The sequence below is a fragment of the Gasterosteus aculeatus genome, chromosome 6, assembly GCF_964276395.1.
Source record: "Gasterosteus aculeatus chromosome 6, fGasAcu3.hap1.1, whole genome shotgun sequence".
NCBI classification, from domain to species: Eukaryota; Metazoa; Chordata; class Actinopteri; order Perciformes; family Gasterosteidae; genus Gasterosteus; species Gasterosteus aculeatus.
In genome coordinates this window covers 6,522,845-6,548,943 of record NC_135693.1, presented here as the reverse complement: position 1 = coordinate 6,548,943, position 26,099 = coordinate 6,522,845, and the positions used below count along the sequence as shown (strand labels likewise).

Here is a 26,099-nt window from a genome sequence, read left to right as displayed (position 1 = left end):
GAAAACAAACTGCTGACAATTGATCCCACTAAATGCTTCACACGGTTCCTTTAACGTAGAAACACTGGACTTTCACCCAATAAGCATATTGGTTGATGTCCTTCAGCTATTTCAGGCTGTACATATTACAATACCCTTGAGCTGTTGCCATGGTAAAGAATCTAGTCTATTATAAGTGAACCGACTTCAGCTGCACATCACTAATGAGTTTTCCCAACATCGTGCTCTTGAGCTGAGATATTTCTTGTCCAAAGTCTACGTGCTCGTACCCTCTGCTTTTTGACACGATTGTTTCTGTTAAACTATAATACCAGAGGTGCGATTACAGTTTTCCAGTCTAATCATGAGAGAAGTCACTTCTTTGCACGCATGATCTACACCTACCCCCCACAGACACACACCTTGTCGTCACCTCTCAACACCGGGATGGGTTAACACGTCGCGCTGCTTCTAAATGCTGCGCCACACCGGTAATGGGTAGTCTGGAGGACACAATCACACACTCTGGTGGACCCCTGCTGGCAGGCGTATCCTTAACACAGCGTCCCTCGGCGGCGCCTGTCATCCGCTGTCAGAAAATCCAACCCCTTCCTCCCACACATGCGCACACACACACACACACGCGCAGGTACACTTTCAATTTGTTCCTCTTCCAACACGCCTCCATCATCTCCTCATACCCTTCCCCCCAAATCCCCCACCGACCTGTGAATCGTTAACCGGGCTACGAGAGAGTTTTCCCCCTTCAAGCTTGTCTATTGATCCCACCCCACCTCCCTCCAACCTTCCCTCTATTCCTCGTGGAACCGCAGGGGGCTTCAACAACAGAGGGGCGGTGGACAGGACAGCGAGGCAGACGGGCCTCAGATGTGGCCGACCCCGTGTTCTCTGTGCCTCTCTCTCATGGATGAGTGATGCCTATGACAGACGGGATCCTCTGAGAGCCCCTTCTGGCAATTACTACACACACACACACACACCGTCACATCTGAGACTCCCATATCACTTAACCAGTTGTCTTCTACTGAAAAGGTTCAGAGCGGAAACACTTAGATGGACTCTTAGTGGTTGTTGATGACTATCTTGACCCACTTCGTGTTCGCATCGATCCGACTGAGCCTCAGTGAGACGTCGACGGGTCCTGAGCACTTAACACAGCTAATGGGGAAACACACACACACACACACACGCACGACAAAACCGCGTATATGCAAGTGCGCATGTGTGTATGCGTCCTAGTGATTGCCGTCGACATCAGCCGGTTTCTAGGGGCGTCGCTCCGGTAACGACCGTAACCTGAGGCGTTGTGTTTCCAGGTTGTCCGTTTTGCAGGCCCATTCTCGTGTGCACTCAGTACCTCGGCAACTGCTGAGAGAATTGATTAGAATTGGGTACAAGCCTCCACCCAGACTAGTGATTAAGGGTCAAGGCCACTGTGACTCACATCCATCCCGTGCTCATGAGATCTACAGAAGGGCTGCAGGGTATTTCTTCAAATTTGGCACAACGGCCAACGTACCAGAGCGGAGAGTAACAACATCACGTCCCGGCCCCTCTCGGGATGTCTCAGGATCGCCTTGAGAGAATTTCACTACATTTTTGCGAAACAGACTCAAGGGACCCTGACTAGAGTTGTGGTCAGAACTGGAGGTCGCTGTGACCTGATTACAGCACTTAGAGAGTTGGAAACAACATGGACGGACAGTCTTATCGTCACATCAGGGGGGCGGAAGCCGGACTCAAACACAGACTCAAGCACAAAAATAGTTTAATTACCAAAATCAGAAAGCCCAGGGGGGAAAACGCAGTAACATAAACACACACCGACATGGGGAACACATACAATGGAGCGACAACAGACACACATGGTTTAAATACAGTGGGAAGGTGCAGGTGATTGGACACATGTGGAAACAATCATGGACACGGGAGACAATCACAGGCGGTGAAGCTAACCCAGGTACCACGAGGCAGGAAACTACAAAATAAAACAGGAAACAACCCCACACAGTGACACTTTTGGCATTGTGTATCTGTCAGCAACGCATAACAAAGCCGTATTGAGCCTAAAGTTTAGAAGTGATGAATGCTTACATGGAATGTGGGGAGTATTAGAAAGGAGGCCTCACTGTAAATCAACGGAGCGGATGCATAGACAGACTGTGGACTGCGAATGCTCAAGAAACCTCCGTTTCACAACATATATTTGATCAAAACCACTTTGTTACAACTGTTCCCAGTGTTCTTCTTCCTTAGCCTAAAGGCTTTCTGAACATAACAGACCTCACAGATCATGTAACTGGCCCTAACTCTAGAATTTGTTATGGTTTTAGAGCAGGACACGGCTGCAGACAAAGATGAAGAGGCAGCAGAAACCATGTAATGATTTAATTTGAATGCAAGCCGACGAGCTATAAAGGCAGGAAACAGCGGCGATGGACAAAGGCACAGACGTGTAGACGAACAAATGATGAAGGAACTGGTGGTGTAAACAGGGTCTGATCAGGAAGGGCTGACGAGAGACGATCACCAAGGTGGGAAAACAAACAAAGGCACGAAGCCAAGACGAGACTGTGACAAAGAACGATATGCTGATTATGCTGATTATGATGATCTGATAGGATAAGATTGTAAACTGATGTACTGTGACGTGGATGTAAAATTCAACTTGAGGATTACAAACTGCAAGTCGGTCATCCGAGCTTTCATTACTAGACAATGACAACTATTAAAAGTTCATTGTACACCTGCAGTGTTGTTATTCTTTTCACTGAAGACATTTACATTGAAGCTAATGTGGTCGGTGATAATAAGAACAGGTTTGGACCCCCATAAATACTCCTGCATGATAACCTTTTTACAGTTTCATGTCCGTACGGGAACAAAAACAAGTTTGTGATGTGGCAATAAAAACATGAACGAACCCAAAAAGAGTAAACAAAGAGGAGTAATGTGTGTGTGTGTGTGTGTGTGTGTGTGTGTGTGTTCATGCTCTAGTCTGCTGTTCACAAAGGTGAAGTTAGAAGAGGCCCTTTTCGGACCGGCGGCAGCTCTGCGGACCTGTGAAGAGATGCTGCAACAGTGGTTGAGCCGCTATGATGTCAGCCGCTCCAGGTGAGTCTGCGCAGAGGAGATCGGAATGTGGACGGTCTTGTTTCTTGTGTTTGTTTAGGTTTCAGCTCGGACCGTGAATAGTGGTGTTCCATGAGAGCAGTTTCGAGACGTTGAGCTTTAAAGTTGTCACATCTTAGATGGTGAAACTGATATGGAACAAGAACAAGGAAGGTTGTACATTTTTCATCATCAGGAATCAGGAAACATTTATGATCATAATATGTCAGACATACAAGGAATTTGACTTGGCGGTTGACAACAAGACAACATAGAAACAAAAAATAATAAAATATAATGCTTATTGGTTAGTAGTATAAGGCTATTGTCAGACCTGGACTTAAAAGAGGACTCAGGAGCAGAAGGGTGAACAGAATAGGCCGTCTTTATTAGGCTCTCCCACACTGGACGAGGAAATAAGCAGCTATAAAAAATAAACCTATAGGAAACCTATTAACAAAATCTGAAAAAAGATCAATCGCTCCATTAGGAGGAAAACCAAAAATGCTATAAAAAGGCTCAAGGTCATTCTTAAGAGAACTGATAAACAAAAATTCCCTCGTAAGAAGACGAGGCGAGGCGAGGCGAGGCGAGGCGAGACGAGACGAGGTGAGACGAGGCACTGCGTCTGTGGTGGCAGGCTTGGGTAGACGAATGGTCGGAACACTCCGGCACAAGACAAAGGGAGATGCAGACTATCAGACACATGAGGGCAATGGGAAACAGGTGGACACAATCAGGAATCAGGGACGACAATTCGGCTGGTGACACATGAGGAGGGGCAAGTGACCTGAAACGAGAGGAAGGTTAATCTTTCAAAATAAAACAGGAAATGACAGACAAAACATGGAGACAAGAAAAACCCCAACTTGACCTGACAGCTATGGGTTACTTTAAAAATAAAGGACTAAAAGTGCAAAGAGTTAAAAAGTTAAAAATAAAGTGCAGCAGTGAAGAGAAAGTGACAAGTGTATGTGCGTGTGGAGTGTGAAGAAAGTGACCGGTGGGATATCAGAGTCAGTCAGAGGGGGACCGGGCTCTGTTGATGAGCCCGACTGCCGACGGGAAGAAGCCGTTGGTGTGGCGGGAGGTCTTGGTCCTGATGGACCTCAGCCTCCTGCCAGATGGAAGGGGCACAAACAGCTTTTGTCTGGGGTGAGAGGGGTCGGCTACCATCTTTCTGGCTCGCTTCAAGGACCTAGAAGTGAAGTCCTGGAGGGACGACAGATTGCAGCCGATCACCCTCTCTGCACAACAGGAACCCTGAATGTACACTAAAAATATATAATGAGAACATGTATATGACATTTACAGGTCTCCAGAGCACAAGCTTTGCATGAAAACATACAAGATATTTCCTCATGATGATCAGGTTCCATCTTTTGAGGCAGCGGTTCCCCACCACACAACTTAATGACAAGCCACGACCCAAATAGGGGAATATCCATCCATCCATTTTCAAGCCGCTTATCCTGCACACAGGGTCGCGGGGGGGCTGGAGTCCATCCCAGCCAACTTCGGGCGATAGACGGGGTACATCCTGGATTGGTCGCCAGCCAATCGCAGGGCTAACACAGAGACATACAACCATTCACACTCACATTCATACACCTACGGGCAATTTAAAGTCCCCAATTGACCTGATCCCCAGAGCATGTCTTTGGACTGTGGGAGGAAGCCGGAGAACCCGGAGAGAACCCACGGAGACACGGGGAGAACATGCAGACTCCACACAGAAAGGCCACTGGGCGGAATCGAACCCAGGACCTTCTTGCTGTGAGGCGACAGTGCTAACCACCACGCCACCGTGCCGAAATAGGGGAATATTTTCAACATAAATTTATTCAATGGAGAGATGGTCAGCTGGATCCTTAGATAATGCTAAACCAAAACAACGATACTATAGAAGGATTAGCCTTTCTCAATTACAATATAAAACAAATAGCACAGTGGTTGTAAAATTGGGGGTGTGTTACATTTAAATAAAACAATAATTTGATTGTGCTGTACACCCGGCAGTGAGACAGATGACAGCAGCAGCATACCGATGGCCGAGCGGACCGAGGTCAGCCCTGGACCCAGGAAACCCTCCATCCACCTGACCCTGCCCAACTTCCAGGACGCCTCCACTGGTCTGCTCTCTCTCTCTCTCTCTCTCTCTCTCTCTCTTTTGTTGGATATATTTGTGCATGAAAGGTGAAAATGTGAGTCAGTCCCAATCCCCCAGTATTTGATCTTTGGCAGAATAAAGTTCCTCACCTGCGTTTCCAGCAGGGTCTCGGGGGTTTGCTCTATCCGAAAATCTATTGATGTTCCGGATATTAACTCGTGTTTAAAAAACCTTTAGGCTGGGACAAAGAACTCCAGGATTTGTTACGTTATAATAAAGTGGTTTTAATGAAATATAAGTTGTGATACAGAGGTCACTTGAGCTTTCACAGTCCAGAGACCACTGCTGTCTCTACGCATCCGCTCAAGAACCACCAACAAACTTTACAATACATCATCGCTTCGTCCTCTTCTCTTATCCCTTTGGAAACGAGAGGACCCCAAATGGGGCCTAAACAAGCCAGAACCAGGTCAAAACCAGTACCATAATATTGGTATATTATTATTATTATAACAGTAACATATAAACTGATTGTTACACATTATAGCACTTAATTCATATAGCATCATAAGTGGGCCATTTTCGGAGCAGAGGGCAAAAAAGAGGCTCGTGTCCAAACGTATACAAGTTAAACGTATAAGTTTCAAATTCCAGAAAAGCTACTATGCACAATCTCCAGTCTTGTGGCCTCTATTCTGATTTACTGTGAGGCTCTTTCTTATACTTCCTACATTCCATCTAAGTGTGCACCTCTTCTAAACTTATAGGCTAAATATGTTTGTTTTTTTATATGTGACATCCACAGTGTCGTACGGTGTTATTTCCGACTATCTGAATATAGTTGTTTACACTACTATATTGACACTCTTCACCAACACACCAAAGGAAAAGAAAATGAACACGCTCCACATGGATATCTCATATTTGAAGGATTTCTCAATTAAATGTTTTACTGCGCATCTGGGACAGAATATTGCTCCTCGTCCCTCCACAGGTTCTCTGAGCCCTTCATCGGTTGCAGTGTCTCGTCTGGAGGCTGCGCTCTCGGAGGTGTCGGACCTCAGCTCCGTGCGTCGCCATGGACCCACTTACATCTGGACCACCCTAGAACGCATTTGGCTGCAGGCTGGTATGTACATGCAAGGCGTTAGGTACATGCTAACGGCAGCATCCCATCGTGCGCCTGTGGCCATGCATTCGTATATGAACACTTTTATTAGCCGGTGGGTTTGATCGACACATGCACACCGAAGCATTCGCTGTGTAACATGGGGTGAGTGGAGCACACGGCTGCCTGCCAATCAGAAGTTTGGCAGTTTGATCCCAGGCCCTGCTAAACAGGCGTGACAACGTGTCCTTGGGCAAGACATTGTTTAAACACATTTGTTCCACTCTGACATCACATTTTAAAAACAGTTTACACACAGGCTGACAAATTTGGTCGAGCAACCAAAGCAAATACGTTCAAACACCACAACTTGTGGTCACATTTGTATATTCTTTTAAGCAATAATTACAAACTTTTCAAACTCAAATGCTGGAAAAAATCTACCAACGGAAATGTATTAAATGAAATTTGGGAAACCTTTATTTTCTCTGTGAAGATGAACATTGATTGGGGTTTTTTCTAAATCTTTACTGCTTTTCTGGCCTTTTACAGTAAGTCTCCTCCATACGGGTTGACGGGTTCGCTCACAGAGCAATAACACAGAAGTGTGGTACATGACTGAAGACTTGTGAGTCCATTGTTGTGTAAACAACAGTGCTGACAGAACTAACAGCGGTATGATCAGTAACCGATGATCAGCATGGCCACACCAATCGTCTTACTGGTATGAGCAGCCGGACCGGATTTGTCAACAAAGCACAGAGAAGCTCAAAATACAACACAAACAGAGGGTTTGGATTCCTGCACCTTTAAACAAATCCAGATTAAACTAGAATAAATGTAGAATATGAAATGGCAACTTTTGAGGGAGAGTCTTCTCCACACAGTGTGCTGTGCAGATGCCGCTGTGGAAGCTGTCTTACGCAGCTTGTTGACCTGCTTACAAGCTTGGTTGAATTTTAATCTCTCTGGGGAGTGAGATATCGTTTATGCACTCGGTACAATGGGAGCACACTTTTTCTTTCACATTCTGAGCACTGCAGTCACAGAAATTCTCTCCGGGTTGCCCACAGTATACGTGCTGGAAAGTGTGTAACCTTGTTTGCTGTGTAAAACGGCCTAAATAATTGTGATTACTGGACTAATTTTCGACAAAAATTTTAACAATTCAGTTAAGTGCATACTTTATGTGAGCGCGCGCTCTGTACCTGCGTACATGTGGCCACTGTGCTATTAAGGGCAGAGCGGCAGTGATGCATACGGCGATTACTTCCACCCCTTCAGCCTCAGTCTGCCCGCGGAAGTTTACATGAGAGCAGAGCATCAGCGGGAAATAAAGGGAGTGCAGAGCTGCTTCTCGGCCGGAGTGGATGAGGCATGACAACGGCAAAGGGAATCCATACAGCTGCAGAGTGAAGCAAATTATGCAGCCGAAATACCAGTTTGTACAGTACAGGGCGGGATGGGCTGAGGGGCCCTGGGGTCACTTCCCCTGCTGCCTAGTGTAATTGGAAGTTTATTTTCCATGTCTGACCTTTGACCTCTGATATTCCTCTGCTGAGAACTGGCAAAATAGAATGTGTCCGCTGTTGCTTCAGACCCAATTATGTGTGTGTGTGTGTGTGTGTGTGTGTGTGGAAGTGCAGGGGCGGGTCTTCAAGGCCGAGCCCTGTTGCACCCAACAATCTCCCCTGACTCCAAGCATTCCTCTCCCCATCGGTCACTTCCTCTCTCAGTCTCACATCCTAGTCGGCGAAAAAAAACAACACAGGGGGCATTTTTAGATGCACATAATCACAGGCGCATACCTGCAAACGTAAAAACAAACTGCATATGCGTACACTGTGATTTATTCATTAGTGCCGAGAGCTTAGGTGAGGAGGACAAAAAAAGGGTTACATAACCAGGGAGCATTCACTGAATAGGTTTTTCCCTCAAGTGAAGCCATGGAAAAAAGGACCCGGAGGCTGGGAAATGGCTCTTTTTCATCTTGCCGGCAGAATGCACTCACTAAGTATTTCCCATCTGTGCAACTATGAGACACAGCTAAACAAAAACATCCACTACCAAAAGCACACATGGGCTCACATGGCGCTGAGGAGCAGACGGCACGTACCACATATATCTTTGTCCCACGCGCTCCCTCCCTCTCTTGCCCCATAATGCACACGGTGTTTGGAGCTGAAGAGCTTCTTTCGAAGGGGTTTCTCTGGGTGTTGACCTGGCGTCCACTCATGAAAGTGATTGACAGCAACCCTCCAGATATTGGTCTTCTCCGGTCCCAGGGGCGGGCCTTCTGGTCAGCTCTGTGTCCAATGGACAATGACAGTATTGTAGGCGTGATGGTGTGTATGTGTGTGTGTGTGTGTGTGTGTGTGTGTGTGTGTGTGTGTGTTTCTGTGTGGATGTGAGTCGTCTTCTTCCCAGTTGCAGCAAAGAAAGGAGGCAGGCAGCTTAGTATGCGATGGCCATATTTAGGCAAGACTTTCATGACTTCCCAGGCGCTCCCACTTTCTCTTTAATGGTCTTTGAGTGCGTGCGTGTATGAATACGCGCATGCGTGTGTGCGTGTGTGTGTCTGCGTGTTTTTTGTGTTTGTATTTGAATGCTGCCCAGTTTACATTGTGACTTAATCCTGCTGAACTCAAAGTTGAGTCATCTCTGTCACTCTGTTCCTTTATTTCTTCTCTGTATCACCTTAATAACCCCTTGTAACTATTTCTCTATCCCCCTCCTCAGGGGAGTTGTTCATGGGGGACGGACGGCTAAAGGAGGCCCAGTTCTGCATAGCCGAGGCCGGCTCGGTCTCTCCCAACTCGTACTCAGTGCTGCTGCAGCGGGGCCGCCTGGCCGAGCTCCGGGGCCAACTCGACGACGCCAAAGGCCTGTATGACGAAGCCCTGGCCATCCATCCCACAGAAGAGAGCACACTAGTGCAAATGGTGAGAGCCGACAGAAGCTCGGGATGCTACTAAATTGTAATGTATGTAGTGTACTCTTCAGTGGTCAGTATGCACAACGTGCGTGGATACTCTAAGACATTTAAATTCCTTTACTCATAAAATGTCCACTGACACGAGATGCATGCCGACGTGCACACACGCAGACATATATGCACACTATTGTACAACACGCACATCCGCGCAGGCGCTCTAAATGCTTTACTTGAGTTCACAGAGTTACATTACTCTGAATATGACGCAAGAGTTTCAGAATCAACTGAATTTATTATGTTTTTTCTTCTAAAATTCAGTAAATTCAATTATAATTTAGAAAGAAATTAAATTTGTCTGCTCTCTACACACAGTCTGTTAAATAAGAACATGAAGCTTCACACTATCTTGTGACATCTTTATCTTTTAATGCCAAGTTGTGTTATTCCATGAGGTACAAAACCTTATTTAGAAAATCAATCACATCCCACTGCAATTAAAATGTAATGTTGCATAAAAATACAATTGCAAAAACAGTGGTCTACTGCACTCTGCTTTCCTTCAGAGTGAAGAGAGAGTTTTTCCACTGAGTGAAGTTTACTAATTTAAATAACAAATATTCCGTCAGAATATTAATTTGCTGGACACAATAAATCCTGAAGATAAGAATGTCTGTGCTATCTAAAGTATTCATCAATCAATAGGTGGAATATTGATGGTGATTTTTCATCACACCATTAATGTAATCCGGGCATGTTTAATCAATATCTAATCAATAGCTCTTCCGACTGCATCAGGTGGTAGAGCAGATGTGTCTGTTTTTCTGTGCACTACGCTTGCCTCATTATTCAACTATACTGTATAAAGCTGTGTGCAGGTGTTAATTCATTCGGAGAAGACGGAAACGTTAGCGGAAAAACATTTTGTTTTGCAATTGAACAGAAATCATGTGGCTTTTATGGCTATGAGCTGCTAATAGAAGGCTGTTGAGTATGTTAGACTCATATACCCAAGTACACTGTATTTAACTGTGTACATCCGTTCTGAGAGGATTCTAAAGACAGCAGCTGATGACATTTGTGTTTTTGATTTGTGATTCAGCCGAAATTATTAGGTTAGCTTGCTATTAGCTGATAATATTAGCTGCTAATATTAGCTCTGCTCCATGGTAGAAGCAATAGCAGCTGAACTCACTCCATCACTCATTTGGAACTCAACAACTCTGTTCTCCTCAAAATGCTCAATAAAAGGCAATTTAGTGTCATATACTCAACTATACTATCTATACTGATACTAATGTAGAAGGTAAAGTTGAGTTGTCTTTGAGAGGGAACATAAACTCACAACATTTGTTATCGAGCAGGAAATATTAAGCTAATTAAGCTTAATATTTGCCATTATGGCTGCTGACGTTGGCTCTCCAGTTGGCGGGAGTGATGACCATGTCGTGTTCATGAGTCTGTCTTCCTTCGTTGTACGGGGTCACAATTGTGGTCACAATGGTTAATTGTAACATCAAATTTCCGAAACGCGTTGCTCAACAACCAGCAAATGACAGAGCTGCTTCCTCTCTGCTGAACACTCCCCCACATTTCTTTCATCTGAGCAGATCTCTCTCTCTCCTTCCCTCTCTCCATCTCACTCTCACTCTCTCACAGTAGAAAGAATCTCTCTCGCCCACTTCCACCCACTCCCTTAATCAGTCTCTCTCCCAGCTTTCCAGTTTCAGATGATCCACTGGATTAACCACGGCTGCTCTGACCTTTGAACTTTCTCTGTTGTCATGGTGAAAGAACCAGAAAGGGATATTCCTGAATCCAAGACTCGCACCACCAGACAACCGCGCACACACACACACACACACACGCACACACACAGTATGTCCGTAGTCTCCATAGTTACCATAGATGTGCTGGTTGATATCGCTTTGACTTAAGTACTGGCCACCTTGTGACCACATAAGGCTAATGCTTTTGCTCCTACTTTGCACTTTAGTGTTCGTGTGGCCATCTGTGAGAATGTGTGCGTCTGTGTGTGCACTGTCCCATTGGGGTAGACAGCGGTACGCGTCTCTTCCATATTTGGCCTGTGGGAGAACCAATCCCAGGGGGGGGGGTTAAACTGAAACAAAGCCAGCTGGCAATGTCCTACTCTAGGTCTCTCACAGGGCAGATGTGTTCCCGGTCGGGGAGCGTGAGCGTGCATGTGCGTGTGTTGTGTTTGTGCCTTCCTCCATGGATTTGGGGCACATGTGGACTATTTGGAACTTTCTTTTTTGTATGCGTGTTCTTGGATTAAGGCTAATGTTGTAGTAGGCGCTAATAGACCCAAATACAAAAGAACACAGTGATGTCTGGAGTACTATTTGTGGTAATTTATACATCAGACATCCATGGAGCTCTGTGGTAAAATACTTGCATATATGCAACCTAAGTAGGACGCATTTTATTTGGAGCGCTCCCCATCTTCAGTTTCTGGCTTGCATCAGTCTGCCAGAATACAACGTACAGTTGCTGCTACTCTCAGGATTCATGTGTTTATTTTTGTACTGTATCTGCTGTGGACACTTGTGGCGGTGGCCCATTTATTAAGCTGCGCCTTGGAGGGAATTATGATGATATTTTTAGTTAATATTCTTGCACTTGAGCCATACTGTACTTTCCATGAATGTCCTTAAGATCTTTATTTTGTATTTCTGGCCATTGTAAAGGTATGTTGTGACATAAATCAGAGCTGCCTGTCAATAGAATATACAGTGCATACGCAAAGTATTCACAGCGCTTCACTTTTTCCACATGGTTATTTTACAGCCTTATTCCAAAATGGATTAAATTCATTATTTTCCTCAACATTCTACACATAAAATAATGAAAACTGTTTTTTGCAGATTTTTTCAAATCTGTTAAAATAAAGAACGAAAACATAACATGTACATAAGTATTCACAGCCTTTGCTCAATACTTTGTTGAAGCACCTTTGGCAGCAATTACAGCCTCAAGTCTTCTTGGATGTGATTCCACAAGGGTGGCACATCTATTTCTGGCCAGTTTCTCCCATTCTTCTTTGCAGAACCTCTCAAGTTCTATCAGGTTGGATGGAGAGCGTCGGTGCACAGCCACTTTCAGATCTCTCCAGAGATGTTCAATCGGCTTCAAGTCAGGGCTCTGGCTGGGCCACTCAAGGACATTCACAGAGTTGTGCCGAAGCCACTCCTTTGTTCTCTTGACTGTGTGCTTCGGGTCGTTGTCCTGTTGGAGGATGAACCGTCGCCCCAGTCTGAAGTCCAGAGGGCTTTGGAGCATCTTTTCATCGAGGATGTCTCTGTACATTGCTGCATTCATCTTTCTCTCAATCCTGACTAGTCTCCCAGTTCCTCCTGCTGAAAAACATCCCCACAGCACGATGCTGCCACCACCATGCTTCACTGTAGGGATGGTATTGGCCAGGTGATGAGCAGCGCCTGGTTTCCTCCAGACATGACGCTTGGCATTAAGGCCAAAGAGTTCAATCTTTGTTTCATCAGACCAGAGAATTTTGTTTCTCATGGTCTGAGAGTCCTCCAGGCGGGCTGTCATGTGCTTTTTACTGAGTGGCCACTCTACCAAACAGGCCTGATTTGTGGAGTGCTGCAGAGATGGTTGTGCTTCTGGAAGGTTCTCCTCTCTTCATAGAACCATGCTGGAGCTCTGTCAGAGTGACCATCGGGTTCCTGGTCACCTCCCTGACTAAGGCCCTTCTCCCCGATCGCTCAGTCTGGCTGGGCGGGGAAAGAGTCCCGGTGGTTCCAAACTTCTTCCATTTGCGGATGATGGAGGCCACTGTGCTCATTGGGACTTTCAATGCTGCAGAAATCTTTCTGTACCCTTCGCCAGATCTGTGCCTCGGTACAATTCTGTCTTGGAGGTCTACAGATAATTCCTTGGACTTCATGGCTTGGTTTATGCTCTGATATGCACCTGTCACCTGTGATACCTTATACAGACAGGTGTGTGCCTTTCTCAATCATGTCCAATCAACTGAATTTAGCACAGGTGGACTCCAATCATGTTGTAGAAACATCTGAAGGATGATCAGTGGAAACAGGATGCACCTGAGCTACATTTTGAGTGTCATGGCAAAGGCTGTGAATACTTATGTACATGCTATGTTTTCGTTCTTTATTTTAACAGATTTGCAAAAATTTGCAAAAAACTGTTTTCACTTTGTCATTATGGGTTGTTGCGTGTAGAATGTTGAGGAAAATAATGAATTCAATCCATTTGGGAATAAGGCTGTAAAATAACAAAATGTGGGAAAAGTGAAGCGCTGTGAGTACTCTCTGGATGCACTGTAGCTTGAAGCAGTGGGATACAGCTGGCCTCCATGTAGGAGTCACGTACTGCATCGAACAACAGGCACGAGCGCTCACTTGCGAGTTGGTTACCAGTCAACTAAAGCTCAACCCAACTGCACAGGACTTCTTGGAGGATAGAAGCGAATCAAGAAAAAGATTTGTACACGTTAACCCGCAATATAAAACCTTTGCTAGTGAGCTTTTGATGTGTTGTGTAGAAAAGACCCGGCTAGCTATTTTCCCTTGTCTCCTCGTTCTAGCGTCACCATATTTCCTTTTTTTGTGGCTTTGAGGAACATCGTGACTGACATATGCAACTGTATTAATTCTCATAAAAGTACAAAAGGCAATTGAACTGTTTTTTTCCGAGGTTCAAGCAGGTTCCTGCATTTCTTTGGCCTCGTGGTAATTCTCTCCTCGGTAGCCGCTGTGAGTAAGGGAAACCTATAGCGAGATACCGTACAGTACAGAGGCCCTGCAGCCCCTGCTGTGCGCTTCATCACAACAGTCCACCACCTTCTTCTCTTATTCATCGCACACCACTTTACTCACTCCACCGCTACTTAATAGGCTGAACTCTGTCCACATGGTATTTGAGTGTGTGTGCGAGTGTCAGAGAGAAAGAGTGATCAGACAGTGAGTCACAGCTCAGGTCAGCTGCTGGTTTCAGAGTATTTTTGGACGAAACAGGGTGTGGTACTGAGGGAAACCAGTACACGGCAGGACTTTGGCATGCTGCTCGTGTGTAAGCATGTGTGTGTGCTACAGATTTATAGTTTAATTTCTCAGCTGTTACCGTCCCCAGGCTGCAGGCCCAGTGTCTATTTCGCTCATCCGTCCCGGCACGAGCAGTCAGCCTTTTACACATGTGTCTGTCTGTGCTGTTCACCTCATTATGGTAGATGTTCGGTTAATACGTGTGTGTGTGTGTGTGTGTGTGTGTGTGGGTGAGGGGTGGATGGGTGGGTGTTTAGGTGGGTGTGTTGGTGTTCCGTTGGGTGGCTGATCCTGAAATGCGGCCGAGTCTTGCTTCCGGCGCTGCTACGAAATTAATCTGACCCACTCCCAACATCCTCCGCATCTCATCCCTCCTGTTAGGTAGCGGAGCCTTCTCTGAGTCAGCCACACACACACACACACACACACACAGAGCGCTAACAGACACACACACACTCTTTAAATTTCCTCCTTTCCACCGGAATATTCATACTCTTTCACATATACAGTGTACTCTCAAGGGCTTGGACTTGTGCTCATTGAATTAATCGCGTTCCAATTATCAAATGCACCCCGTCTCTCCCTTTCTCTCTCCCTTTCTCTCTCCCTTTCTCTCTCTCTGAGAATGGGGGGGGGATTGGGTTGTCAGCTGATTAGATAATGCAAATATATTATTTATAACACTTTGCACGTTCTCGTCGCTTTATGGAATTGCTTAGCAACCAGGGAAATATATTCTATCTAAGACCTCTGATAACCACAGAGAGAGAGGGAGTGTGTGTGTGTGTGAGTGTGTGTGAGAGAGAGGAAGAATAAAACTGGGCGGGGAAACAGAGAGACGACTGGGAGTTGGCTGGTGCCTGCGTTGCTATGTATGGCTCATCTGGGCTCACTTATTTTTTCCGTTTTCTTTGACACCTCTCTCTCTCTCTCTCTCTCTCTCTCTCTCTCTCTCTCTCTCTCTCTCTCTCTCTCTCTTTTTGCACTCTCTCCGTCCCCCTCGTTTGCTCTCTATTCATTGTTCCCAGTTTAGCTCTTTCTCGCTTGCTCACACTCTCTTCTTTCCTCTTCCTTCCTTCCGTGGCTCTTTTATCGCCCCTTTCTTCCATTCCTTTTCCCTTCCTGTTGTGGTATTCCCATGTGAGTGTGCATATGGTGCTTTTGTACTGTTGTGTGTGCATGTGGTGCTTTTGTACTGTTGTGCATACATATATCTGCTGTAATCTGTTAATGGGTGAGCATCTACTTTGCATTGCAGGAATCTATTCTAGATGCACAGTATGTGGAGGTTTCTTTGCCATTCCATCCAAGTGTATTCCAGCGGTAGAGAGGCTCAACATGTAAAGGTCAGCATCGTGAATATCATATCGTGCTGACTAAAACAAAACATACTGTAGTACACAGTTTGCTTTCTGAAAGTGCTAAGAGGTTTGACCTTCTGAATTATCACTCTCTGACATGTGGGTGAGTCATTAAACTCTCATGATGGACAGTCAGACGTTGAACTCACCCAGACGACTTCATTTTGAATTCCAGTGGAGGTCCTTAAAGTTCCCTAAAGACACAAAATACAGTGGTGTAAATCTTCTAAATCTTCTAGAGGTTCAGGTAGCTTCTCTTTCCTGGTCCACTGGGTTACAGTATATAACCTCAGGTATATGTGTAGTAGCTCTGAGCCTCCAAGGGTTCAACAGGCGACGCAACTCCCCCACCGGCTGAACTTCTGAACTTATGGATCTGATCCATGCACACACACACACACACACACATTGAAATTTAACCATAACGTTAGTCCTATTCTTTTGTTATCTGGTCACTTGCATCCCTTTAGCTTTGTAGGCAGCACGGTTGACAACAGCAGATTGTAAGTCTAAATTTAGAGGTTCGCTGTCCCTACACTGTCTGGAAGACATTCATTTCTGGGAACTGATCCACTAGAGCATTTTGTCACTGATTGATTTAAGATAACCAGCAATCTGGTTTGTTCAGTTTGGATCCATAACCCATCACACATTTGTTAAAAGCTTATAATGTGGCTTAAATGTATGCTTTGCTTGAGGCATGAAAGATTTCTGGTAATAAAGAAGTTGTCCAATAAATGTTATTCCCATGAATAAATCTCAGTGGTGTAAATTGTAGATTAGAATATATTAAAGTATTCTTTTTGTCGTTGCATAATCTGACATGCGAGTAACACACTGAAAAACAAGTGCATCGATTCTATAATCCAATCTCTGTTGGGTCTGTTTGTTTTGGACATTTAGGAAGCTTATTTAATTTCCTTTGTTCTAGATGATGGAAATAAACTTAAACTGTGTGTCCTGTTTGTACCCTAAATTTAGCTTGCAAAGATGGATGAAACCGCCGTTGCCCCCTCGCTCGGTTTGGCTCTGCTCGGTTCAGTTGCGCTTTAATGGCGCGACAAGAAACAATTGTGCACTGCCAAGCCCCATGGGATCAGCTGAGGTAAAACTGTAGACAGATGGCTGGGAGTAATTAAAGCCAAACCAATAGATGCACGTTGTATCAGCGCAGTGCAAGAAACACTCTGACGCAAACTAAATGTTCCCGAGCTCTCGCCTCGCTCCTGTCTGCTCACTCTTCTCTACTCCATCAGACATCTCGCTGCTTGTGGTGCCACTGTTAGTAATTCTCTGTTTTCATCTCAATTGAGAATATTTCTGATAGCCTTCGGTCTTGTTTAACTTTTTCTGACAGGTCTCAGTTCAACATCTCTGCGAATATGGCCTTGCTTTTTGCACCAAGAGTGGGACAGGAAGAGATCAATCTGCAGCTCATGTCCGCGTGTTTGGTACCAATCAGGATCCGGCTCCGTTCAAATGAAAAAAGATTCCGTGAAATTATTTTGCGGTGCATAACTGACATTTTTGATTGTTTTGGTGGAACAAAATGTGGCCGTTAATGCTGGTGTGATCCGGCCTTCAGGCTCTGATACCATCATGACTCTTTATTGTGCAAAGTGAATGGCAGGACTCCATATAACCACGGACACTGCACAAGACGTGTCTTTTTAGCAGATAGTAGAAGTGTGACCTCTTTCCTTACAGTCTAGACCATTGACCCGTGTGTGTGTGTGTGTGTGTGTGTGTATTGTGTGTTATTTTGCGTTAACTCGTCTTCTTCAGCCTTTGTCGTATTTGCATCCAACCACAGAACATACTGTGGGCTTCTGTTCATCATCCACCTTGAGTATACACGCAGACACTGACGTGCACGCAAACACTCGTATGGGCAAACACACCGTCCTTGTCTGCATATTCTGTGACAGGTTTTTCTCCCAGAATTTGGATCTTCTTGTTTTCCTCACAGCAGCAGTGAGGGAAATGAGAACAGAAGAAGGGAGAAAGAGTGTGCGTGTGTGTGAGTGTTTTTCTATTGAAAGTTGCATCACAGCCCCTAGACAGCTATGTGAATTCCAGCCTAATTAATCTCGAGCTTGTGAGCAGAGACTTCATAACAACCCTCGTCTGTCTGACCTCAGGCCAGCTCGGCATTTGTGTGTGTGTGTAACAGATAGTCAGAGAGGGGATGATATTGTGCGAGAGAGGCTGCCTGTTGTCACCTTGAGTATGCATGTGACAGTATTGTGTGTGTGTGTGTGTGTGTACGTGTGTGTGTGAGACAAATTTGACTCCACCCTGTTGGTCGGTTGCGTGATAGCCTTTTTCTGCCCGGCCCTCAAACGCACCGCAGCCCCCCAACCGAGCTGAGACAGAACACACGCAGTGACACAACGTTCTGCGTGCCCTTTTTACGCGGCGTCGACAGACATCATCCATAATTTCCTTCTCCCGTACGCAACCTTTTTAAAAAAGCCCCAACCTGACAGCATGCGTTTCGTTTCCACACGCATTAGCTCCAAAGGACCATTTATTCAATTCCTACAGTTTACATAAAATGCCAGTTACTTGTTTCTTTTCCCCTCTGCTTCATATTCCACACACGGACACGTGCATCTACGGTATAAACTGCATACATGCTCACAAAGTGGGAATCCAGTGAGCGGGGAGATCGGATGCCCTGGCAGAGCCCTGGGCAGGAGGCGTCCAGCACGCCACTGCAAATGAGGACTTTGGACTAACGTGTTTTTTTAAAGGAACATACCAATGTCTTTGAACGTTCGGGGCTGTGCAAACTTCTAAGTAGGCTACCAATCAGTGAGACACTTGATCCCAGGACATCAATGTGTGCTTATTCGTCTTCCGCGTTGGGTTTTCTGGTGCCATTGCTCAGCGATGCATTCCTCTTTTTTGCCGATGGGTTTTGAATCGGTTTTCATTACATTACATTACATTATGTGTCATTTAGCTGACACTTTTATCCAAAGCAACTTGCAATAAGTGCATTTCAACCATAAGGATACAAACTCAACAGAACAAGAAACAACAAAGTGCAATGTCATTAAATTCGCTGCTTTACAACTTGCTATAGAGAAGAGCCATTAAGTACAATTTAAGTGCTACAATTTGTTAGTGTTTTTAGTCAAGTTACAGCTACAGAAAATCAGTATGAATGTAATGTGTACTTGTACACAATAATGTGGTCCCTTTAACGTGCAGTCTCACCTCTGCCCCGATCAGGATCAACTGTCATTACTGTGTTTCCATAGAAACATACTGCATCATTTTTCTACAGAGGATTGCTCCTAATCTTACAATTTGTGGATCGTCTCCATTAATTTGTACATACCTAGTTGTTGTTCATTATATATTTCCAGTTGTTGTTGCTGTTCTTTGTTCTAAACTAGTCCACAGGACAGCAGGGTTTACAATCCAAGATTTGGAAGTATTTTTGTTGTTAAGACTTAATCGATCTTCTCATGTCATGATGAAAGGTTTTAATGCTAGATGAGACAATTTAAGGACGAGCCACTGTGGTTGAATGTAATTTCACGATTCTGGGTTGTGAGACTGAGAGCAGGCCACAGGTCAACTATTTACCTTTAACTTACCTCATAAGTGGATTTTCCAGGGAAATAGCATTATTTTCTAGTTTCTAGTTGAGCCCATATGCAAACCTAAATTTGCATCCATCTTATCCATCTATCCATGCAGGGCCGTCTGCTGGTGAAAACCGAGCGCGCCCACCTGGGGGAGAAGGTCCTGCGTGACGCGGTTCAGGTCCACAGCACCTCTCACGAGGCATGGAGTGGTCTCGGAGAGGCCCTGCAGGCTCGGGGCTCCAGCCAGGCCCCCGACTGCTTCCTGACTGCCCTGGAGCTGGAGGCCTCCTGCCCCATCCGGCCCTTCAACATCATCCCCAGGGAACTGTAAATGGGCCTTGGCGGGGGTTGTAGGTTTGGGTTAAACAGCAACAGTGAAAAGCAGTGCAAGGAGGAAAACACCTCGCTTAAATGGAAAGTTTGACATTTCTTTTGGAAATAGGCCTGTTTCATTGTCTTGCCGAGAGCTTGATCAGAACGTTGATACCACTGATGACTGTCTATTGAACATTAGGCTGAGCCCAGAGGACAGCTAACTTAGCATACACCATTCTAAAAACAATGTCGTTGGTGAACTTAACTACGTAGGCAGAGATTTTGTTGCTCTTGGACATGACAGCTGTTTCTTTAAATGCTAGGCTAAGAGCAGCAGGATGTACCTTTATACATCCCTAGCAGGTATGAATGTGACAATGTACATCTCCTATGGAGCTATAGGTACAGAAGCCATAGCTCTTGTGTAATTAGTGACTAATGAGTAACACTCGTAATAATCTGAATCAATGGCTGTTTAATGATCCATCAACAGCAGATGTGTGCGGGTTACATCTTTAAGATCGTATGTTGTGTCATGTGTGGAGATGAATAGATTATGTACAGGCTGTCAGCAACACTAGTGGCTCCACTTCATCTTCATTTTAGCCTTTGATATATTTTTGATGATCTCATTGATTGATACAACTTTCATGTGCACACAAAAAAAACCAACCTGTCTTCTTCAAATGAGAGCTCGTCCATTTTCTTGCAGGGATAAACTCCTTCTGTGTGTTTTCATCATGTGCGTGTTTCCATGCAGCTTGTCTTTATATTATGTATCTTTTAACATCCCTGTGTGTTGTTATCAGTCGCTGCTCTGTTTGTCTGTAGGCTCCTGTAAGCGACTCATTCGCTCATAACTTGTGTGTTGTTTTTTTGGTCTTTTTTGTCATGTGCTCATTATGCTCACCATTATAAACAGCAACGGCTTTTAAAAATCACTGTTGGGTGCTGCGTCTTCACCTGCTCTGTCACTTGTGACTAATGGACATCACTTCCGAGTGCCTAACCACATTAATGTGAGCGGTGGGACCGGGCTGCCGGCTTATGTAATACTGCCAGCACAGTTTTCTGCCTCCTCCTCCTCCTCTCTCCTCTCTCTCTCCCTCTCTCCCTCTCTCTCTCTCTCTCCCTCTCTCTCTCTCTCTCTCTCTCTCCTCCTCTGACTCTTTCTGTGTCTCGCTCTTCTCCGAAGTGCCTGATGTGATGTGATGTGGCTCGGTTGCCTAGCAGCCATCCCCTTGTTTGAGTAACTGGGGAAGCAGAGAGATATTTGGTCCATTGAACAACACACACTTGACGCATGCGCACACACAAACACACAACCGCACGCACACAAACATGCACACACAGCAAGCGGTGGATAATGCACCCGTTGTGTGGTTTTACAGGCTTGACAGTGTCTGTTTGATGTCTGCTGTTACCATGTGCGGTATGAGGCCGCTGTAATCAATGTCTCAGGGTGGTGTAAATTGATTTGTGTTATGAGGAGTCCCCCCCCCCCCCCCCCTTATTTATTAACGGATTCCCAGCAGGGCTACAAGCACAAATCCCTGTCTCCTTTGTCTTTCGCCCAATCGCCCACGCTGCTATCGCTCCCCCAGCAAGGACCCCCCCCCCCCCCCCCCCATTCTTCAATACTTTGATTCCCGCGTGGGAATTTATCGATCACTGTCGCTCTTTTCTGCCGCCCAGAAAAAAAAAATCTATTTTTACATTTCGCTCCTCGCTCGCTGGCTCTCCCTTGTTCTGTCCTCTCCTCATTAGCGCCGCGTTTGACACCTACACAGGGGCTTCGGGAGATGAATGGTCTAATCCCTGTGGGTAACAAGTGAAATATTACAGGGTGTGCACGCACATGCACAAATACAACACACACACGCTGACAATGAGAGGCACCGTGAACACATGGTGTGGCACGTGCTTTCATACACTCACACACATACGCTGTGGTATCGACAGCTCTGGTAAAAGGAGACGGTTAAAGGCCTGAGAATCTATTCACTGGGCCTGAGTGTCACCACGCACACACATGAAAAAAAAACAAAGTGTGCACACCTGGGATCAATGATCAGACCTTATTGTCTATTGTGTGCGTCTGCGTCATCGTGATGTCAAAGCACCCGGGCGTGTCGCTCTGGTTACGCCTGAGGATCACAAGACTATCTTTGTGTGTGTGTGTGTGTGTGTGTGTGTGTGACATGAGCATGATGGAGCAACTGATATCAAGTGTTCATGTAGACTCGCTGCAAATGTATGGTTGCCGTGTACACCAAACACGGCAATTATCACTGTGTATCACTCTGTTTCGTTCAACTCGGTGTGAACCACGAGGAAACTTCTGGTTCTGACGAATGAAGCGCCCCCTCCGACGTGAATGAAAAAACAACTTGACTTCTCACTTGAGTTACTACCTCATTACATATTAAACACGACTCTCCATCCCAAGTATTCAATACAGAGAGATGATCATTTCAAGATTTCCCTCCGAGGCTAATTTGGGATTTGGGCGAAAATTGTATTTTCTAGAGTGAACACCATTCAAACCAATTAAAGGACGTTTTCCATTTGTCACAGTGTTGTTTATTTTGTTTAAGAAAGCATTTTCCCTTCAGTGACTGGAAAGCTATTGGCTTATTTGCACATTTAACAACTTTGCATTTGCTGTTTTTGCAGCAGGGTGTGTGTGTGTTGGTGGTATTCAGGTCACGGTGGTGTGTGTGTGCAAGGATGCCAGTCCTGCAGGGCCATATGGAGGGCACGGGTTGGGAGTTGTCATTGCAGGGCGCCAAGAAGGAAACCATAAACCATCATTGTGATGTCCAAAGAAGGCATGGGAGTCATGGATGGGTGAGGGGTGTGATGGAGGTTATGAGGATCAGATGTGGTTCCATAATCTCATTTATAAATAAAATGACTGGTACGGTAGACGTACACATAGTTCAACCCCAGAGGGCAAACGTGTTCCCGCAGAGTTCAAAGCAAAAGCTGATAAGCTTTTGAATGCTTTCAAAACCCTGTGGCTTAAAGCGAAAGAGTAAATAGCTTCTAATATATTCAGAGAAATACCTTTAAAAACAAAGCTTTGTATGTAAGTTTGACATGACTTGATCACTTCCGCGAAGCTTTTAATGAATTCATATTATAGTTGCTGTTAATCGCCTTGTTCATAGCTGCGGTGTTGCCTGAATCATTACAGGTTGTATAGCCAACTCCTGTAAGTTGTGAGCTGTCCCTGTCAAATAATACAATAAAATAAAACAATTTCTTCTCCTGCGAATGGTTACAACGAAAAATAGTTTGAGAAATATTTTTCCCCTCACACTAATTTAGCCTAAACATGAAGTTACAGACTGCTAGCTTAGCTTACTCTATCCAGAGGAAACAAAATCTGCTCACCAGCACTCCACCCTCCACAAAACCCACACGTGTCCGTTTTTGCAAGGATTAGGAAACAATTTACAACACAAGGGAGCTTGAGAGTTGCTGGTTTGGTTCCCTTTGTTCAGAGGTCAGCTGTTTCCCTGTTTGTCGAGTTTTGACGCTAAGCTGGGGAATTGGGGCAAGATGGTCACATTTTCCAGCACACAATACAGGCGTTTGCTTCGCAAGTCACTCTGACAGCCAATTTCTGAATCATTCCCACATTTTTGGACTCGGACACTCATCCACGGCGCCAGTCGAATCACACCACGAGAAACGGCCACATTCTCATCCGTCAAACACCTGATCGGCCTGCAGCACTTGGTCGAGTTCCACGCACACACCGCAGCGGTGCCAGCGCCCCTTAAACAATGGCCCCCTTGTTCGCTAACAGTTGGCTATTGCAGCTGATTAAACTTTTAAAATGCCATTTAACAGAAGCGTAATGGGGCTCCGATGCGTCCATCAACGGCCTCGGGGGGGTAAAAGGATACCTGGTCACCCTCCCGGCGTGTCACTCTGCCCACTAAACTCCTCCGCGGCTTAGTCATCGCCCCTAGTGTGGGACCTGGTGATGATGAGTGAATATGACCTGGGCTTAAAGGGGACACGAGGCAGCAGCACCTGTGAACTCTCTTTTTTTTTTCTGATCTCCTCTCTGCTACCCGGAGTCCCGAAAGGTGTCCAAGTTGTACGGCGGAGGGAGGAACGGAGGGACGCGGCCTGTGGCACTGGGAGGCCATTTTAGCTCAACACAATGTCAGTGGCGGACAATGGCTTCTCTGTCTGCCTGTTTATTTGCTGACCCTTAGTTGGGACTCAGTAACTGGAAATGGCATTCGTCCCACACCGGCGTTGGATAACGCGGATTCACATTCTTTAGGAAATTCCAGCAGTCTGCCTTCGTCATCGTTCTGCGCGCAGGGTCACATTTTCTCAGCATGTTCCCATCGAGTTAGCTGTTGATTTGACGTCGTCTCTGCTCTGACTCCAGCGGGACCACTGAGTGAAAGGGTCACCTTCTGTCGTAAGCTGCCAAAAACACACATTTAATCCAGACCCCACTGATGTGCAAAACACTGCTGACCGGATCTCATTAAACCATGCCCAAAAAACAAGCTGACACTCTGAGTGCAAGCTGCCCTGACACCAGCTGTTCTTGTGACCTCTGACCTATCCAAGCTTCTTGAATCTCACTTAAACCACCTTCTAACCACACAGAAGACTACAGCAGATGAAAAGATATCGTGTGTGCGTTAGGCTTTGTGCGTTGCTGCCTTGATCATTTTTCTCCTCGCGGGGATTCTCCACTTTCATCTTTCAGCAGAGGTTTTATTTACTACTTTTTAAACATCAAAAAGCAAGTAGTAGTTCCGTGGGTGTACAGTGTGCTCAAATGTTTGCAGGAATAGAATCAGCTTGCAAGCGCGTTTTAAAAAAAGCAATAGTATCACAGATGCCCTCGTTTGTGCACATTCATCGCATCGTGCGGCTCTGTGCGTACTCTTTGAAGCAAACGTGTGTGTGTGTGTGGGGGGGGGGCCTGGCTCCTGATTGACAGCGAGGGAGTGGATGCCGAGCCGTGCCTGTGGTCGAGGCGGGCTGTGGGGGACGCAGGGTGTTAAGTCGTCAGTATGAGGCATGTGTCAGAGGTCAGTGCTGGACCGTGGAGATCACTGCGATGAGAACGGAGGACGTGGAAGACTGAGATTACTTGAGGCTTGATGCCTTGACCACGGACAGAATGGCTGCTCATCACGGAGAAACACGCTCACATTCTCATCTCCCTCATTGCCTCTCCCTCCCAAGTAGTATAAACGAGTGCCCGGCCCCTCCGGGGGCCTCATGCAAAGCCTCCGTTAATAAGATTGTCTTCCTCTCTGGGTGGAAGTGTGCGGTTCCTTTGTCTCCAGAATAATGACACGGGGAAGAAGAGCCCCGGCTCTTGAACTTCCCCAAAGCTCTTAAGTGTTTGCGGCTGCAGCGAAACCGAGTGGTGGGGATTAGATTCAGGCCAAGTAGATGTGCCCTCGATAACGTCCCCGCTGCGCTGCACGACCGCCGTCCCAAACAAAAGCAGCGCAGAAGTCGATACGCGGAGAGAGGAGCCAATGTTTTATGCAAATGTCCGTCCTGCTCAAGCGCCCTCGGGCAAAACACCACAACACCACTCAACTGGAGTGTTTACCCAAGGTGATTTTGAGTTCAAACATGCGTCCAAATCCAATGTCTCCAGCAACATCGCCACGGACGTGGCCTTGGTCGCCTCTTCTTCGTTGTGTGAGCTGAAAGCGATGGCAGCTTTCAGTGTCTGCTGTTTGGTGCTGGACAAGCTTAAGAAGTTGGTCATATTTTTATCCAGAATATGGGTGGGCAGAACGGATGAAAATTGCCCCCCCCCTCCCTCAGCAGCTGTCTCATTGGTCGTGGCGTGAAATTCGGCTGCTCTGTGGAGACTATGGATGTATGGCAGTGCTGAAAAAGAGCATGCATGCTCAGCAGAAATCCCTCTGGCAGTGAATGAATGATAAACATTGCTCAGGATCCCACCCCCAACAAATCTGCAATGGCTTCGTGTCATTTCTTAAATTCACCGCCTCGCTGTTCAAAGCGTCTTTCCTATCGCCGCTGCTCTCTTCTGTCCCGCCATCGCTGTCCGCATGTGTTTGCCAAAAGTAAAGGAAGAGTCGGTGGCGATAAGAATAGATGTTTTATTGTGTGGCTCTGCCTTGGCCCCTAATTCTAAATGTGTTATCTGAGCGTGCAGCATGCCACACTAAGCTATGTGCATGTGACGCATGGCTGGGCAGCATTCCCCCTCCCGAGTGCATCGCAGGGCTGAGATAGCTTAGCAAGGCAAAGCAGCACATCTGCCGACGGAGAGGGGAGAGGGGAGACATGAAGGGGGAGCGCAGTACCGGGAACATGAAGTTAAGTGGAATGAAGTACCCTTTGTAGCAGATAAGATCATTCTGCTTCCCTGGCCGGCGTCACTAAAGCGATTTGAGCACAACGAATGCGGCTCATTTTGTTGTTGTGTCATACAGATAAACATCGGTCCGTGTAATAAGAGACTACGATATTGC

The 26,099-nt window shown here is 45.9% G+C and overlaps 1 protein-coding gene across 1 annotated transcript in view; it reads left to right on the top strand.

Moving 5' to 3' along the window:
• Window positions 1–20,531, top strand: part of ttc7a (tetratricopeptide repeat domain 7A) — a 42,027-nt gene extending 21,496 nt beyond the window's left edge. The window contains exons 17-21 of the mRNA XM_040178632.2: window positions 2,998–3,114; window positions 5,131–5,243; window positions 6,216–6,350; window positions 9,069–9,271; window positions 19,388–20,531. Coding sequence (XP_040034566.2) covers window positions 2,998–3,114; window positions 5,131–5,243; window positions 6,216–6,350; window positions 9,069–9,271; window positions 19,388–19,606 — 787 coding nt within the window. The 3' untranslated portion in view covers window positions 19,607–20,531. The remainder of the gene's footprint in view (window positions 1–2,997; window positions 3,115–5,130; window positions 5,244–6,215; window positions 6,351–9,068; window positions 9,272–19,387) is intronic.
• Window positions 20,532–26,099: the final 5,568 nt, after the last annotated feature.